At 39.4% G+C, this 18837-nt stretch overlaps 1 protein-coding gene across 1 annotated transcript in view; it reads right to left on the bottom strand.

Annotated features, from left to right (window-relative positions):
- The window catches only part of Lrp4 (LDL receptor related protein 4), a 904868-nt gene that overhangs the window by 329188 nt on the left and 556843 nt on the right, over positions 1-18837 (bottom strand). Inside the window, exons 11-12 of the mRNA XM_090386734.1 lie at positions 7236-7361; positions 3875-4262 (exon numbers count right to left, since the gene is read on the bottom strand). Coding sequence (XP_090242860.1) covers positions 3875-4262; positions 7236-7361 — 514 coding nt within the window. The remainder of the gene's footprint in view (positions 1-3874; positions 4263-7235; positions 7362-18837) is intronic.

Raw genomic sequence — 18837 nt, 5'->3', positions numbered from 1 at the left:
CAAATGATGATGGAGCTGATATTGGGGCCCACCCATTAGTCAAGTGGACTGAATTTCAGCAAAGTCCAGCTGTTCTACAACAATCAATCCTCTTCTTGCACCTTGACAATTACAGGATGCTCATTAACCCTCAGTATATATCATGTGCAAAGACAGAAACTTTGCAACTACAATACTAGAGGTGACCATCCAGGTGTGAATACTCAAACAATTCTTTAAAGTAACATAACCTAATTGCCATTTAACAAAAAGTAACAAATTAATGTAACTTTAAATAGATAATGCTGACATCAGGTTTGTGTATGTCAGTGATAGGAGTCAGGATGTTGTTTGTTTGTTATTTGGTTTTTTGGAGCATTAGCAACTAAGGCCATATTGCTCCGGAATGTGCGGTGGTCATTCCCTAACCTTTCCGCATCCTCCATATTTGGTGGTGATGGGCTCGAACCCCGGTCTAATCAAGAAGCGTGTGCTACTCACTGCTGCTCCTTCCCACCTGGCTACAGAGGCGCCAGGAGTCAGGATGTGGGATCCACAAGAGGGATGGCTTGATGGCAATACCATCATTTTACTTACACTTACTGGAGGTGCGAAGTAGTGAAACTCTTGTTTAGTGCTAAGAGCAAAGCTCTGAGATAATCACACCCCCAATTTCTTCCATCATGTAGATGAATCATGTCCTTTAATTATGACATGCACCATGGTGAAATCTGACATTCCTTACATTTTGTAGGCACGTCAATAAAACAGTTTTCACAGATTGGTCACTAGATAGTCCACAAAACCAATTTTATTGGCAAAAAATCTATAGGGGCATTAAAATAATCTCATATACTCTGTAAGCTAGTGACTGGAAGTAATTTGAGTAGTGTGTATGTGGGAAGCACTTTTGAGACTACATTATATATATATTCCATATCCAAAATTTTCTTTAGTTCACATATATATTCCCCTTAACTTTTACCATATTTGCAAAATGCATTGTGAATAACCCAAGCAATAGAACAAACTTACCTGTAAAAGGAACTAAACCTCTCAAATACTTCCTCAAGTTTGCCTTTAGCCAGCAGGTGGTTGATTGCTGGAACAAACTTCCATCTGTCATTGTAGAAGTTGATAGCTTAAACAGATTCAAGGTAGAACTTGACAAACATTTGGAGTGAGTGGATGGGTGAAATAAGGGTTGTTTTTTTTTTTTTTTTTGGCTGATGCTATATAAACTTGCTTTCTTGCATCATGTGCCTTTGCTAATGCTAATGCTCATTCATGTTACAAATATACATGGTCTCAGTTCCAATCTCAATGATATCCATTTCCACCTACAATCTGCAGAGACTCACTTTTTCTGATAGAATCTCAATTACTCCTCAATCCCCGGATTCCTCAATCACCACTCATCTCAGTTGCCCTAACTTATTCATTCTGTCAGTCATTTTGCTTCACAGATGGTACTTATGCTTAAGTCTGTTCTGATATTCTTTGTCAGAGATGTCCTACTCTGAAATATCCTCTTTTTTTATCTTTATGGGGCTTAAAAACCTCTTTACCCCATTCTATTAAATTCAACTGTTGCCTTTACTGTTCCCTTAGGTATACAAATCACTCAGAATCAATTTTTTTTAAACAGATCTTTCTTTCTTTGATACTTGACTTTCTCCAATCTAACTTTTCTAACAGTGAAGCAATTTTACTAAGTGATTTTAATGTTCACAACTCCAGCTGACTTCAGTTATCTTGTTATGCTGCCCAAATTTTCCAACTGCTAATTGCTGCTAGCACCTGTTCACACAGTTCACCTCGCATGGCCACCATACCAGGCATTCTTTATTAATTTTTGTACTAACATTTTTCGACTGAACAAAGGGCAACCTATGCCTAAAAGCTATTGATATATGTTTATTTTATCTGTCTAAGTTTTAAGAAGTATAAAAATGGTTGAATAGTGTGTAAGGACTGTGAAAAAATGTAGAAGAAATGCTATTGAAACATTAGAGGAGAGATCTAACAGACTAAGAGACCGAAATAAGCCTCTACGACTATGAAGATGGACAGTAAACATTGAAGAAGGAGAAGCAAGAGTGGAAATGAGAAAACAGGTGAAACGCTGTCAGACTAATCAAACAAAAGTACCGGATGCAAATAATCAACAAGCTGTAATTAATGTGGAAGAGCATGACATAGGAAATATGTGTTACAATTGTGAGTATTGCAATGCAAGATATTGGGGACATGAGTTAAACACATGAATACATCAAATAAATACACTATATGCTGTTGTGATGGAAAGGTTTCACTTGACCCACTATCTGAGACATCTACTCTATTACTAGAGCTGCTTACAGGGGATACAAGTAAAGCAAATAACTAAAGAGAACATATACGGGAGCACAACTTAGCAATGGTCACAGAGATTAAATCACAGCCTGGAAATGGTCCATACTGTTTTAGAATACAAAGCCAGATTTACCATTTGGTCTCACCACTATATCCCAATGAGGCACAGAAGCCAGGATATGGACAACTTTATACTTTCGATTCTGCTGAAGCAACAACAAAATGGCTTGAAAAACAATCAAACCAAAGGTGTATGGCCGAAGTAATGCAACAATTGGATGAGATGTTGCGACAAGTTAACACCTACTCTATTACTAGAGTAGGTGTTAACCCATTTGCTGAGTCATATAAACAAATGCATCAAATAACCCAGGCCAATCCAACAATGAATGTGCGCATGGTATTTATAGAAGACCCGGACTTACATAAGAGACGATATAAAGTGAATACAGAAGCATATAATGTTGTTTTTCAATTAAGCCAAAAAGTTTTCATGCTCCAATTAATTTATGGCATGGGGGAAGGTTATACGATTTTCTGTTGCTATTTGTATACAACACCAGTGACTCGTTGATAATTAGTGATGGAAAACTGAAAAGTTTTGCAGTCCTGTGTTTCTTAATGAAGCATTAAGTTGACCTATTGCATTTCAGTTGTGTTTGTAAACCATGCTAATATGGCAACCTTCAACATTTATATTTGACTGGTGGAATGTAAAATAATTAAATATGTGAAGAATCAAAACGGTAATATACAAGGGGTATTTGAAAGGTTCACGGCCTGAGTAAGTATGAAAAGGTAGTGGTAGTTTTAAAAATTTCTGTACTTAGTATATAACACTTCAAATAGTAACCTGCTAAGTTTCATGTAATCCCAATAATGTCTTTTTTTTAATTACATGTTGTGGAGTCAACAGAGTAGTGTGAATAAGTGAATAATGAAAGACAGATAAAATCAGTCACATCATACAGTCATCCAATATTTGGAATTCAAAGGGACTAATGCCAAAATTGCTTCATGAGGATATGGTTACAACACTGGAGTAGGATGCCCCTTCCTGTTCCATGGATAAGAAGCAGTAGCAGAATTTGAAAGAAGGAGAGAGAGCCTGGAAGATGAACCATGCTGTGGAAGACCTGCAATGTCCACCACTCCAGAAGTTAACAGTGTTCAAATGTTAAAAACATATGCACCACATTCTGCAGAAACAGATAACCTAATCACATGAATTCTGTACACATTAAATTAGAAACGTGGATGATGCTGTCATGGCATGCACTTTCACAACTTGCCTGACTTACATGTTCCAGAGCTTAAAATTATATTCTGATGAAATGTGGATTTATCATGTTAAATTACTATAAGAATATCAGTGATTGTTATTGATGTACATAGCATATTATGCCTTGTGTGTTTATTCTTTTTAGCATGTTAAATTACATTCAAACATAAAATTTCATGTAAAATTTATGCAATTATGTTTTAAAAAATGGTTGTCATTTCACTTTTGGATACCAGTATAATACATATTTATACTTACGCCTCTTCTGGATGAACTGCAATAGCTCTTGGCTTTTCTAGATTTTTCCACATAAGCACTCTTCTTAAGGATCCATCCAAATTTGCTAATTCAATTCTAGAAGTCCCTGAATCAGTCCAAAGTATTTTGTTTCCAACCCAATCAACAGCCAAACCACCAGGACTGGCCAACCCTACTGTCACTACATCAACAATATCAGTGCCATTTAAAAAGGCTGAACGGATGACATCTGAAGTGATATCAGACCAAAATATACGATCTAGATAATGATGAAAGTCCACAGCAATTGCATTATGAAGGCTGCTAAGAACAGCTGTATATTCTATGTTGTCCAGCGTCACTCTACGAATATCTGCTCTGTTGGCAAACACCAGGTATGGCTCAGGACCTACAAAAAAGGACTGTTATTGACAAACAACAAATAATGTGTGCTGATCATAATTTTAAAATATGATCAAAATGGTGATAAAAAAATCACTATAAAATTGAAGAGAAAATGTTTCTGATACATAATATAACTGATAATATTAGTTTCAGACATAACTGATGCTTTTGGAAAACAGCACACTAGCAAAGAGTGGTAGTCAATGAAATCTGACTGTGAAATGCACACAAAACAGTAAGAGAAAAGTTGAAGAGAAACAGAGATAGCTATATCTCATTGCTATTAGATTTTACTGCATCCTCAGCAATACATGATAATATGTTTCATGAAAGAAATGTGTCGCTGCCATGCATAATCCATAAATTATTTACTAATACTTGCACTGCTCAAGGAATTCTTCAGACTGTTCCTGTTATTCTAACATCCAGGGAAAGAAGTTTTTTGAAAATAAAACTTCTAAAGACTAGCATACAATCAAATGATACATCATGAACAGGTTAAAAAATTAGATATTTTATCTATTGAGAATGATGTCAAAAATTGGACTACAATGAAATAGATGTAGATGATAGCAGATGATTCCTCACTAAGTAAATCTTGAAAGATTTGTTTCCAAGTTAGCTTAGAATATCAACTGCATCTTAAACTGGCGCCTCCGTAGCCAGGGGGGCAGGAGCAGCAGTGCATAGCACACGCTTCTTGATTAGACCGGGTTCGAGCCCGTGACCACCAAATACGGAGGATGCGGAAAGGTCAGGGAATGACCACCGCATATCCCCGGAGCAATATGGCCTTAGTTGCTAATGCTCCTAAAAACCAAATAACAAACAACAAACAAACAGCATCTTAAACTTACAAATCTTTAAACTTTCAAATTTTAAGATGAATAATACACTTTTTTGTAATTAATAATTCATTATAGTGGCATAACCCTTAGCTACACCTAAAAATAATTCTGTATGTTTGCTCATTTTAAACAAAATTTTTGGGGGAAAAAATGGGAACAAAACAGACTGCCATTGCAAGTGATAGTTAGCATGGGGGGGGGAATGATAAACCAGGCTTTCCTTAAGGTACAGCACCTATTTGTGAGGTTCAACCAATGAATGTTGTTGCATTGAGTTCCAAAAAATTATATGACTGAGCCTTACATTTTGTGATTATGGTTTAGAAACAAATCAGAGCAAATAATGAACATATTAAGCAATCAAAAACAGATCCACACAACCAAAATCAAGTACAAACAAAGTATAACAACTAAACAAAGTGACTTTTGTTAATCTATTAGTCTGTGAATCTCCTCCCCCCCCATAAGCTAGCAGTTTTCCGACCTACATAGCATTGCCTCGATAGCATCAGCAAATATTCTTGCACCCTTTCTATTTAAGTGTATTCCATCCCTGTAGAAGCAATCTCTCCTGTTTCTCCTGTTAACAAGCTCAGACCACGCTGAGAAACATTCTACCCCATGAGTCTTGCACAATCCCTCCAGGGCCAAATTGATTGACAAGGCTCTCATCATATACTCCCTCCTATCCTGTCTGGGCAGAATTGCAGACACTTTCAAATTCAACCCTAATTCATGGCTTTTTTTTCGACAGTGACCTGTATTTGTTAAGTAATTCTGCCAGTCTCGTACTCTTAATATCATTAGTGCCAACATGTACTATACAATATCACCTTTTGTACCCTTAAAAGTTGATACCTGTTCTACATTGTCATCAACCTTTGCCCCTTTCAGACATACCCTGGTCCTGTTCCACCTGTCAAGTTAGACAGTAAAGAATGCTGATTGGTTTTCAGCATATGTTCGGATTGCTTTGAGAGAGAGAGAGAGAGAGAGAGAGAGAGAGAGAGAGAGAGAGAGAGAGAGAGCAGGAATTATAGAAGCCAATTCAGAAGAACATTGCCCATGGAAGTATCTATAGAAAAGGTCCGTAACAGAAACAGAACGTCTATGAGACAGAGAGTGGAGAGACTGTTAGAGATGAGTCATTAATTAACCTACTTGCCCCTTTTGAATGGAATCTAGAAAGCCTGTGAGAGGTTTTGGGCACACAGAACCTCATGTGTGCTCATGGCTTTTTTTCAGCATTGACTTATACTTATTAAGTAATTCCGCAGATCTCCTATACTTAAGGGGAGATATGTTGTGCAAGAAAGATAAGTGGATTAGGGCGAGGGGGCAGACATATCCAGTTCTGAATAATGCAAACATTAAAAGAGCTAAACATTCCAAACCAGGAGGCAAGAAAAAGTGGTGAAATTTATAAAATTTTGATGGCTTACTGGTGTAGATCAAAATTGGAGGCCATAAAGAATTCACATTGATGTAATTCTAATAAATATTTAAATTTTTTGGTTTCTTTATTTTGTCAAAATACTACAATGCACTTGTAGAGGGTTAAAATCAAATTACGTTTTTATTATCTGTAAAGTTTTATTCACATCTAGTGAGTATGGGCTTGGCAAACCCAGGGTCCTGAGCTGGATATCATCATTCTTCTCTTTCTTGGTGATTCCTTTCTACTTCTCTCTCTCTCTCTCTCTCTCTCTCTCTCTCTCTCTCTCTCTCTCTCTCTCTCTCTCTCTCTCTCTCTCTCTCTCTCTCTCTCTCTCTCTCTCTCTCAGGGGGTAACTTTGGAATTTTTTTTTTTTTTTTTTTGGCTGGTGCAGCATAAGCCTCAGGCTTCCTTGTACCATATGGCCATTAATAATAATAATAATAATAATAATAATAATAATTATATAGAGACAAAATACAAAATTTTAAAATTTTTAGAAATAAAGAAAATAATTCATAAAATAAAATTATACTGATTTTTATTTTAAAGAATGGTTACTGAATAATTCTGGTATAATCTTTGTGCTTTCATTTGTGACCCATGAAGAATTTTACTGTATTCATTATGGTATAATCCTTAATCTTCATGTTTCTATATGTGGAAGTTGCATAAGCAAAGTTCATTACAATACCTGTAGCTTTACATCTTCGTTTATCAGCCCTTAGTCTATATCCTTTTCCACATAAACACTGGAATCCTGGAACAGTATTTTGACATTCCTGACTGCACGTTCCATCAAACTGGCATTCATCAACGTCTAAGAAAAAATTTAGAATTATGACTGCCATAAGCAAATTTTCATGTATTAAAACAAAAATTAAATTTAGATCATGCACATAAAGGGATTCTAAATTACAAACATGTACTTATGTATTAACAATATAGATGAGTGTGAGTATATTATATATAGACTATGTTATTAAGACAAACAAAAACTGTGTAAAGACTAGATTTTAATAAGTTGTTAAATTCTTTTGGCCTATAATACAGATGTGGGCTTTGTAAAACATTTTTCACTAATTTATGGCATGTATTAACAAAAAAATTCTTCATTCCTTCAATAGAACAGTGTCTAATTGAGTTGCAATTGCACTGCCCCCAAGAACAAGTCCTTGCATCTCCTTCCAAAATGTCCCATAGTAGTTATACTGGATTCAGTTCAAGTCTCTGAGTAGACCAGTGAAATAGTATTCCATTATTCTCTCCAAACCAAGCTATCATACATGGACTGCATTTTGTGGCATTGTCCTGTACAAAGTGAAGAATATTGTCTTGTAAATTTCGAGGTATCAGTCTCAGTGTGGGTTAAGCTTCACTCTGTTGAGACCTGCTAATAAACAAATGCATTAATTATGTCACAAAAATATTAGAAGGGCAGGAAACACAAGGGAAAGTAGGCTATCATGAAGTGAGAAATGAGGAAAAAAAAAAAAAATTCATGTTTCTTCCTGAAACATCTTATGCCACCAAAAGGATGATTTCAATAATGCTATGGTAGGACTTATTCCATATTTGGTCAAATCACTGTTCTGATATACATGAAGTTCAAATTAAAAGATAAATGATGGAGAAGGCTTAGGGAGTGAGGGGGAAGGTTCATTCTGGAACCTATTTTGATATGAAAATGAGAGTGTTGTATTTTCATATTTCTTTCTACATACTGTACATTATAGATATGCTTTTTTGTTTACAAATATATAATAACATCACATGTCTGGCCACTTGAAACTGAAAAATGACATCCACATATGGCACAAATTGAGCTTTACACTATACACACAAAAAAAAAAAAAAAAGGCTATACATACAAAAAAACTTAATTTAATGTGCAGCAAATTAATACTGATAATACTGATACTAATACTAAACAGGTGTCAGATATTGGTATAAATAATAAAATTCTTTATTCACAAAAATGTATTCACATGACATGATTCCCATTACAGACAACCAGAGGAATCAACAATCTTACTGTGGCTATGAAATAAAATTAAAAAGATAGAAGATATATACATATACCCTATTACAACTGAAAATAGTAGTTAACATATCACAGTGTATTGAATTTAGATCATTCACTAAGGAGTCAGGATTAATTATCTCAAATGTTACTAGCATGTTGCAGAAGCTTGAAGAGTGATTTGCACTTACTGACTCAGCAGGTCAAGTCTCTAGACCACAAGTAAAAATCAATATTAGATTTATTCAGTGCATCGATGATACTGTTATTAAAGATGAGAGCTTTTGCAGATTTGAGCAGAGCACTGGAACCTTCTGAGAGCTCTGCCTGGGATCTTCCAGATGTTAAGAAAGTCAAGAAATGCAAAGCAGAGATCAAGTCTCATTGTGATTTTCCACCCTTATGCTAAGTGCTGGACAAGGGTGTAGAGGAGGTTGATACAGAGCTGTGATTTCGAGGTGGTATATGGCAGGTGAGCCCAACTGTTGGCCCACTTTGGGATTCAGAATCCTAGATCCCAAAAACCCTTCAGGCTAGATTTCAGAGTAGCAAACCAGATTTCCACAGCATTCCCCAGGACAGAGTTGAAAGAATAGAGTGACCTTTCTGATGGTCTCTTTATTATGAGATCTCTAGAGGTCAAGTTTCATGCCCTAGAAAGCCTACAGCACTTTTGAGCATAGTTGCTGGATCTTTCTTTGTGGGTCAGGTTTCATCCATTACCACAGCAGCACCAGAATATGACTGGGTGAGCAGGGGTAAGAATGTGCCCCAAAAGAGAGGGCCATAGAGAGGATGTTGGATTGAAGTCTGCTTGTGCTATAGGAAAGACAATGACATATTTCAGAATTCAGAATTTGCAGAAAGAGGACAGACTCTGCTCTGCTCTCCTCACTAAGTGTCTGTTGCAGATATGATATCTGCAATGGCTGGTGAGGTGGTAGTGAGACTCAGGAAATAACAGACAATATTGTTGACATATGCTAAAAATGCAGGTAACATTCATGAGTAGAGAAAAAAAACTGCAGAAAACAGAAGTGCTGATAAGGATCCTGACCACTTGTTTTGTGAAACAGTAATTATGATGTCGGAAAGTAAGCAATCTCTTGGTGAGCAACTTTCTGAGGAGTGTGGAGATGTTACCACAAAACTATAGTACGTTACTTTAAAATCCAAGAAAACTGCATTGAGGACTGAGCTTTGTTCCCAGGAATGAAGGGTTTCAAAGCCAGTGCTCCAGAGTAGATAAGTGATTGGTAATCTTCATGGTAGTGTGTAATAGGTATGTTACAGTGGGGGAAAAAATTGGGGTGGGTTGTGTACGGAGACACAACCGCAATCGTTTAAGGCGTGAATCCATCTTTGTGTTATTAGAGGAAGGGTAAGATGTAAATGAATAAAGTCTTGGTGGTTATAAGTGAAGTATAATTTTATTTATCAAAGGCTGATGATAGGAGAAGTAAGATACATATGGCATGGTATTTACATCGATGTTTCTTACAAAGGTTAAAGCTATACAAATGTTGCCCAGAGTAGTGGGCGATGTAGAAATGTACTTCAAGTTGAACCCACATTGAACTTTTGAATTTTTCTTTCCAATGATATACATTTCTTACATTTCTGTTCATATTTCCTTTGCAATTTTTTCGACGTTATGAAAATTTTCTTCAACTCAGCACACTTATCGGCTTATAACTTTACAAATTTTATTTTATCGATTATTAATGCTAAACAATATTGTAGATCCTGTTATTCTCTACAAATCGACACCAACGTCCTATCTCTTCGCAATCCAAAGTTACACTGCCCAAATTCTGTGTGGCATCGCCATTTTCAGTGTTCATGCGCAAACGCTACCCCCCCTCACCGCTGCACACCCACACTACCCACCATTTTAGATACAGACATAAACCCTCTATCCAACAAAATTTAAATCATTAGATTATCATTTATAGTTTACGAGATATAAGTGCAACAAATCTTGCCATTTTTTTGGTTGCTAGAGTTTTCGTAGAGACGCCCCTATACTGGACCGAATTTAAAGACATTTTCACGTAAAAACTGCATCATTTGTGAATTTTGCAAATAATGTGTTTTGCGCTGCATTGTGGGTTGCAGAAATGTTTGAAATGCATTTGTTAGATGGGATATATATCTCTGTGAATGAAATCCAATAAAAAGACTCCACCTGATATACCTAATTGCCATAAATATCTTCCCAAAGGGTAAAATGCATAATTAATAGAAATATGAGAAATCATTCAAATGGAAATCATGACAACTAAACATACATTTTATTGCATTTATGTGTACAAACTGAAATGACAAGTTAACATAACAGTATTATGTACTGTCCTCAATATTTTGTTGTTCCTCCTCGAGCTGCCATTACAGCCTTGCAATGATCTGGCATAGAGTTAATCAACTTTTGAATATACAGTTGCCTAATTTCGTGGTACTACACCCTTACAATGCTCTCCTGCAACCGAATCTTACTTGCTGGCTTCTTCTGAGCAATTTTAGATGACATTATCTACCAGAAATTTTCAATAGGATTAAAATCTAGACTGTTGCTGGGCCAGTCCAACACTGTAAGGGCAGCATTTCTGAGGTATTGACTGCACCTTAAGGGAGAAAAATATTGGTGTATGTTTTAAGCCTTGTGAGACAAGAAGACAAACTCATCGTCAAAAAAAATTGCATAAAACTAAAACTAAAACTAAATAGCATAGCAACACTGTACAGGTGTGGCAAGGTGCTGAGTCTTGTTGAAAAATGCAGTTTGGGTATGTGGTGATCCCTAATAATGGGATTCAGGCACTACTCAATTTGCCCCACCCCTTTGCTTGTTATGCATCCTCAGACCATCTGACCAGTGTAAGTGTGTTTAGGGTCAAGCGGCACCAGGGGTTTCCCCCATCTCCGTGTAGTTTACATTGTGGTGTGTTACAGTACGCTGTAAATGTCAGAGATTTAAAAGTGTGTTGGTCTTGGATCGTTTAGTGTCATGTACCATTGTTCTTCTGGTTGTTTAGCCGCTAAACCCCAATTGGGGCACAACGTTGCCCCACTTACGCCCCGTGGAGGCAGCCCAGGAACCCAGTAGCTTATATGCACTCTGGCAGGTCCTGCCACCTAATTTCCTGAGATTTCGGTGGCTAGGACTTTAAAAAAAAAAAAAAAAAAAAAAAAATGGGGGCACTAAAGTTTAGAAAGGCCAGGAGAGGTTAATATGGTTCAGTTTTCAGTTTAGAAATCGTTAATTTTGATTAGTTATGTGGGGTTTACGCTGGGGTATTAGTCAGAGTAGGGGGAAGAGACTGAAGACTGGGGGGAAAGCCAGAAGTATGGGGTCGATAGGGAAGGCAACCCCAGGTGGTCAGTAAGGCATGCCCATGCCTCACCAGGCGAAATATATGGAGTGGTAGGGGAGGGAGGAAACAGGAAGACCATCTCCCCCCCTGCCAGGATAGGAAAAAAGGTACCAGGCAAGGGAGCTGGTAGAGATCGCTATTTGGCTACATGGCAGTGAGGCTGCGCCAGTCGTAGTGTAGTCATAAGATCATGTCCGGTAGTAGAGTCACTTGTGGGGCAGTGTCCTGTCCAAGTTGAATGTCTTTGTTTTTGGTTCTCTATCTTCATTCAGTATATTTGCCAGTTTCACTTAGGTCTCATATTTGTTGGTACATAAGCAGGGTTTCTTGGTAGACAGCTAGTAGCTTCCACATAATTTTCATTCCGGGGTGTGTCCTAAAGGATGTTTTGATTTGTTATCTGGCTGGTTGTCTTTCACTCCTGGTGTATTGCATATAGTATTCTCCTTCTTGAGAAGAGTTCTTGAGCGAAGTTGGTCAGGGCTCTGTATTCCTCCTCTGAATCCAGTAGGTGAAACCCTTGCCCTCTGGGGAGGTATCTTATACTCGTGATTAGAATACACCTGAGATCCTCGTATTGCGGACAGTCGTACATGAGGTGTTCCCAGGTTTCGATCTCTCCACATGTACAGCATGGGTCCTCTACAAGGGTGAAGTCCATTAACTTTGCATTAAAGGGGCCGTGTCCAGTTAGCAAGTATGTTGTTTGCAACCCCGGAAAGAACCAAGTAGGTGATTTTGGATAGATTTTTTCAAGTTGCGGCAAGAACTTGTGGGAGATTGCTCCTTTGGTTGTTTCTGCCCACCTGTCCTGCCACACCTGCAGCAGGTGAGACTGAAGCCGGATCTTTTCTGCCTTATAGTTGTTTGTTGGGTCTATTGTAAATTCCAAGAAAGTGGTGGTTATTCCCTTAGATAAGTAGTAGATGAGTCCTGTTCTTGCGATTTCAAGATCAAGTGGAAGTACTGCTGCTATCACCTGGAGCGCTGGGTTACTCACCGTTCTGCAGGTGCGGGTGGTAGTGAGGAGGATGGTGCATTGAATTGCATCCAGGGTTCTCTTATTTACGACCAAGGCAGTTTTGTCATACCAGATTGCCGAAGCGTATATAATTATTGGGAGGAAGGGTGTCTTGTAGTATAAGGCGAGGGTACGCTTTTTGAGACCCCAGTCTCGCCTTGTGATCCTAGCTACCATGGCAGAGTAGTTTCTGATCTTTTGTCTTAGGAATTTTAGATGTGGTTGGAAGGATAAGTTATTGTCTAGTATGACACCCAGATGTTTTAGTTGACTAGCAAACTTGATAGTTGTCCCATCAATCTTAATCTGGGGTGGTCGTCAGTTGCAGGGTTCCTTTGAGCAGCACCGACAATGTCTTTGTCGGTGAAATTGTTAAGAAATTCTTCTTGGCCCACTGTTGGAGTATCTGCAGGGCCTGATTAGCTAGGATTTCCAATTGGAAATCTCTGGAGTCTGCTTGCACTATCAAAATCAGGTCATCTACAAAGGCCTGCACCCCCACTGCGCCTAGGTCCATTCTCAAGAACTCATCAAATACCAAGTTCCAGAGGAGTGGGCCCAATACAGACCCCTGTGGACATTCTCTGTGTACTGTTCTTGCGATCTTTTTGTATGGAGTGTTTATCTCAATTTTTCTTTGTGAGAGATAGGTTTCTATGACTTTATAGAGGTTGATGGGTACTTTAGCTTTCCTGAGTCTGCCCAAGACGCTCGGCCACCAGAGTGAGTCAAACGCCCCGGCAAAGTCAATCGATATTACGAGGAAATATTTGTTGTCACACTCTTTGACCTTGTTAGTTAGGTTTCTGAGGGCTTCTGTTGTGCAATATCCCGGTTTAAATCCAAACTGATTCCCAGCTAGGAGGCCAGCTGCTTTGTAGTGTTGGAGGATTCGTTTGTGCAGTAGCCTTTCAAATAATTTGCTAACTACTGAAAGAAGTGCGATGGGCCTGTAGGATTTCGGGCACTCTGATTTCTTAGTCGGGCTCTTGATGATAAGTTTGTTGTTGGCCGTTTTCCATTTTGTTGGGAATTTCCCTACCTCTAGGCATCTGTTGAACAGGGTCAATAGAAGTTGTGGTGTATATTCTATTACTTTTTTAAGTATTTTGGGTTCTATCATGTGTAGGCCGGGACATTTTCTCTTTCTTATCCGGGCAGCAGCAGTACTGAGCTTCTCCACGGTGAAGGGGGGCTCCATGATTTGTGTATTGTAGTTCAGGTTTTCTTGACAGAGATGATTTTGTTCCTGTAGAGTTGGGACCGCCGATTCCTTGAATATGGCATTCAAGATGTTGTCATTTGACCTTGTGGGGTTCGTGTGGTAGTCACTACCTCCCCCCCCTAGGGAGTTTGTTGGTAATAACCCTGTAGACTGTTCCCCAAGGGTCATCATTTCCAGTTGTTGTCACTAAGCGTTCCCAAGTTCATTCCTTACTTTTCCAGATGCCATCCGTGTATCGGTTTCTGGCTTCCCTATAATGTTGCCTGAGGGCTTCCACTTTGGCTTCTGGGCACATCCTGCGTGCTCGTTGAAACTCCTTTCTTCTTTTGGTTACCACTTTGCGGGATGGGGGGGGGGGCACTGATTTCCGGAGTCCACCAGGGGTTGGCTCCAGGTTTTGGGTTCTTCTTTTTGATAGCTTTGTTGCTTGTATCTGTGATTATTTTAGTTGTCTTATCTTGCAGTACGTCCGGGTCGGCTTGCGGGTCTAAACTTCCTGGATTGTGTTCCACTGCTTCATTCAGTAGGTTTCTGAAGAGCTCCCAGTTGGCACTGGTGATAGCGTATCTGTTTGTCATCTGCTTGGCTAGTGGTGTTCTTGTTAGGACTCTTGTTATCTTGTAGGTTATGACCCGGTGGTCCGAAGTGGTCCTCGAATCTTCGACCCTCCAATCAGTCATGAACCCAGCAAGATTTCTTGATGCCAGAGAGATGTCGATCGTGGCCTCCCACAGGGTATTACAATAAGTTGGCAGATGATGTGGCTGGTTTAGAACAGTAAATTGGGAGCCCATGAGGAAGTCCTCCAGAAGTTGGCCGTTTCTGGTACCTCTTCTGTCTGGTGTAGTACTATGCCATGGGCCGACCGGGCTAGTCGAGTGGGTAAAGTACCTGCCCGGCAACCCAAAGGTCGCGGGTTCGATTCCCGCCTCGGGCTTGGATCACTGTACTGCAAAAACCTTTGGAGGTGCAATATGGCCACAGAAGCCGATGCGCCAACAACTATCAAATCAAAAAAAAAATCAAAAAAAACTATGCCATGCTGGCGAACGACAGTTGACATCCACGCCGATGATAATTTTTTGGTTAGGCAGTGTATCCAAAAGTCGTTGTAAGTAGTTTATTGCGAAGGTTATTTCTTCTCCTGGTCGGCAGTATAGCGCCACCATGTAGAAGGCGCCCAGGGCTGTGATAAGGTGTGCGCATGCGGCCCAGGTCGTGCAGAACTGCGTGATCCTGGTGGCTGTGATGTTCTGATTTCTGATCAATATGGCTGCCCACGGGGTATCCTCATCTGTCTGAATAATTTTGAAGTGCAGTGGATAGCCCCCGACCAGCTTTTTATGTACATATGGCTCCTGGAGTAGTATAATGTCTGCATTTTCCTCCTCTACTTTAACTCTGACCTGGTCGGCCACCGCTCTGGCATGTTGGGCATTTGTCGGGAAGATCTTTATCATTGTGGAATTAAAGTTTTTAATTTGTGTCCCCATAGTTAATTCTTCCTTGGTAGACACTCTTCGCTTTCAGATAGATCGGGCATTTCGGGTCTCAGATGGAGTGATTATGGTCTAGTTTCTGCGACTTACAGTTTGTGCATACAGGGTCTTGTTTCTTGTTTGGGCAAGCGTTGTAGTCATGCCCCTTTTCAGAGCAGTGACCACTTGTCTTGACGTCCTGTGCACAAGTGTGGGAGGTGTGTCCGAACTTGCAGTATTTGTAACACTTGGGAACAGCCACATGCTCCCTGAAGTGACAGGATCCCCAGTCTATGTAGATTCTTTGATTGATTTCTTATTACTTGCCAGGCTTCCGGCACTAGTTCTACTGTCCAGTTATTGCTGAAACCATCCCTTGATTTGATGCCGTATTTAGGAGTTATTAATTGTTGCGATTTCCCTTCCGGATATATCCCCTGGAAATTTCTTTGATATATTTCCTTTGTCAGTTCTGATGCGGTAATATCTTTGTTTACATCATAAATAACTATAGATGGGCCCCTGCTTTTGGGTGGCTCCACGCTCAGTCCAAGGATTGCAATCTTTGGGTTTTCCATTAATTCCCGTGCTTCTTCTTTGGTCTCTGTCTCTATGACTATACCCACACTTCTCATTTTCCTAATTCCCTTTACTCTCGTCTGCTTTAGGTCTTCTTTTAGGTTTGTTATTATTTTGGTTTTGATTTCATCACTAGTTTTTATTTCTTCCAGGTTTCTTGGTCTTAGGATGACCAAATTTGGCGTTGGTAGCAGCGTTTTTTTCTTATTCTGCTTTGTCCCCGCTGTATCAGTTGCAGTAGTTGTTATTGTAGTCCTCAGCGTGTCTGAATAAGAGAGAGAAAGCTGTGGAATTTGTAGGCCTTCATCTTTGCTTTCATCTTTTCATGCTTTACGTGTTCCTTGTTTAGGATTGTCTCCAGCTTGGTCCATAAGGTGACAATCTGACCCCTGAGGCTAGCTGAGACTCTACTACAGTGGTCCTTCAACAGGTCTTCCAACGCAGTTCTGAGGACGAGAGAGTTCTCTAGTACAGTACCCTCAGGCAGAATCAGGTTTAGAGGGATGTCCAGTGGTCTGGTGTCTTCATTTGGCTGTTGTGAAGCACAGCCTTCCTGGTCCTCCTTCAGCTCACAATTTACCTGAACTGTGTACTCTTCTTGCTTAGTGACAGCTTCAGCTTGGCTTTGTTTACCAAGCTGGTTCATATGTACATGGCTGTCACTGACGTGTCGCCTTCTACTGCCGTTATTTAATACTTGTGGTCGTGAAGTAACTGGATTAATGGAGGTTACTTCGTAGTTGTCATTAATATCGGAGATGTTATTTACCGGTGATTTTATCTGGGTGATTTAATTTTTATCGTGAATTGGTTTTGAGGAGGAAGGCGTATTATGCTCGCTGGCTGCTTTCATGATCTCGTGAAACCTCCCTGATTTTATCGCCGTCTGGTCCTTTAGTGTACTTCCGTCCGCAACGTTGTTGTATGGCACCCCACACAGTATTTCATTGTCATTACTTTCCCCTAAGTTCCTGTGAGGCAGATCCTTAGTTCGGAGTTCCTGGAGGTCTGGCAGGTGTCTATTTCTGGCAATTCAAGAGATGTGACCGACTTTTGGGGGGATTTGCAGCATTCCCCTAAAAAAGAACTCCGGGATTTTGCTGGCAGTTTATTTATATGTGCAATCTTGCTGCAGGAATGGCAAATAAGGTTATTGCACCCGGTGCATTTGATATGCGAGTTTGAATCGAGTTTTTTTTCCGTTCTACATAGGTGACAGATACCAGTCCTGCCGTAACCACGTATACGCTTATTTGCACTTGACATTGTTTGGTTGTATATTTCAACGTGGCTAAGAACAGAGACAATGATTATCAGTCAACAGAGGGGTTTCAGAAGTTCTCTAGGGATGCGGATCATTTCGGAAGGACTGAGTGCAAGCAGGTGTATAGCTGGATGCGCTTGGTCACGTCTAAAAGGTGCACATTGACAGGTAGGCAACGGCAAAGAGATAGGTAAAATATATGTGTCGTCTGGTGGGCCTAGCAGGTCTAACTAAGAATACAATGAATGGAGACCGCTATTATGTACTACAGTACAAATTTCTATCCGCAAATTAAGTCAAAAAATGCTTAACTGCATCTTCGGATCCAACGTTGAAAATGTTCTCAGTGGGTAAGGATGACCTTGAGTAATCACTCAGAGCTATAGCATATCACTAAACAGTGTTAAAACTAATTAATTTCAGTTAAATTTAAGAGTACAAATTAACACGCAACTACATAACTCGCCACCTAGACCACTGACCAGCGGGGAACTTTACAGTCAGTGTTACGATTTTTGTCTTCTGACATATCACTTCCCATCCAAGCCATGCAGGTTGAATTTTGATTTGTCAGAAAAGGTGCTGGTGTCCCACTGCTCTTTTGTCCATGAAACATGCATTTTAATCCAAGCAAGTCACTTCTTCCTCATTTGTTGGGTCAACAAAGGCTTCTTGTTTGGCCTTTGGATAGTTTGTGCACTTGTTTCAACACCAGAGGCCATCTTAAAGTCCACTTTTTGATCAGGAGCACTAGCATGGTGATTATGAAGGCATAGCTGTTTCAAATATCGATCTTGGGAAGATGTACTCACTCTGTTATGACCTGATCCAGGCCTTCTCTTCACATCACTGGTTTCACACTTTAATTTCAGCACCCGGGATACTGTTGACTGGTGGCAGCCTATTTTATCAGTGATAGCATGCATAGAAAGCCCTTACCGGGACAGAGCGACAGCTACACATTTTTTTCTTGGTGCCAACTGAACATATGGAGCCATGCTTACACCTCCGCAAAACAGGATACTCATGAGCGTGTATACCCTTCCAATGCCGTATTTATAGAACTGGCTGATGCAATACCTTTGCTTCAAACAAAATGACTGTAATCAAACAATATCTTATATGTTTCACTACAAATTTTCCTTTTTTTTTTAAAGGTGATGCAGTTTTTTTGTCCACCAGTGTATTTTATGTAAAATATGCATATATTAGCACATCTTACAGCCAATTTGTTAACTAGAGGTAAATAACAAAATTACAAGTAGAAATTCACAGAATGTTTAAAAAATTTTCAAATTTAAAGGTGAAGTTTTACTGTTATTTTTGTTTTAA

The sequence above is a fragment of the Mastigoproctus giganteus genome, chromosome 12, assembly GCF_048544385.1.
Source record: "Mastigoproctus giganteus isolate SK-2022 chromosome 12, ASM4854438v1, whole genome shotgun sequence".
In the NCBI taxonomy this organism is placed as follows: Eukaryota; Metazoa; Arthropoda; class Arachnida; order Uropygi; family Thelyphonidae; genus Mastigoproctus; species Mastigoproctus giganteus.
The sequence above is the reverse complement of the archived record's forward strand: the minus strand, read 5'-3'. Positions and strand labels throughout refer to the sequence as shown.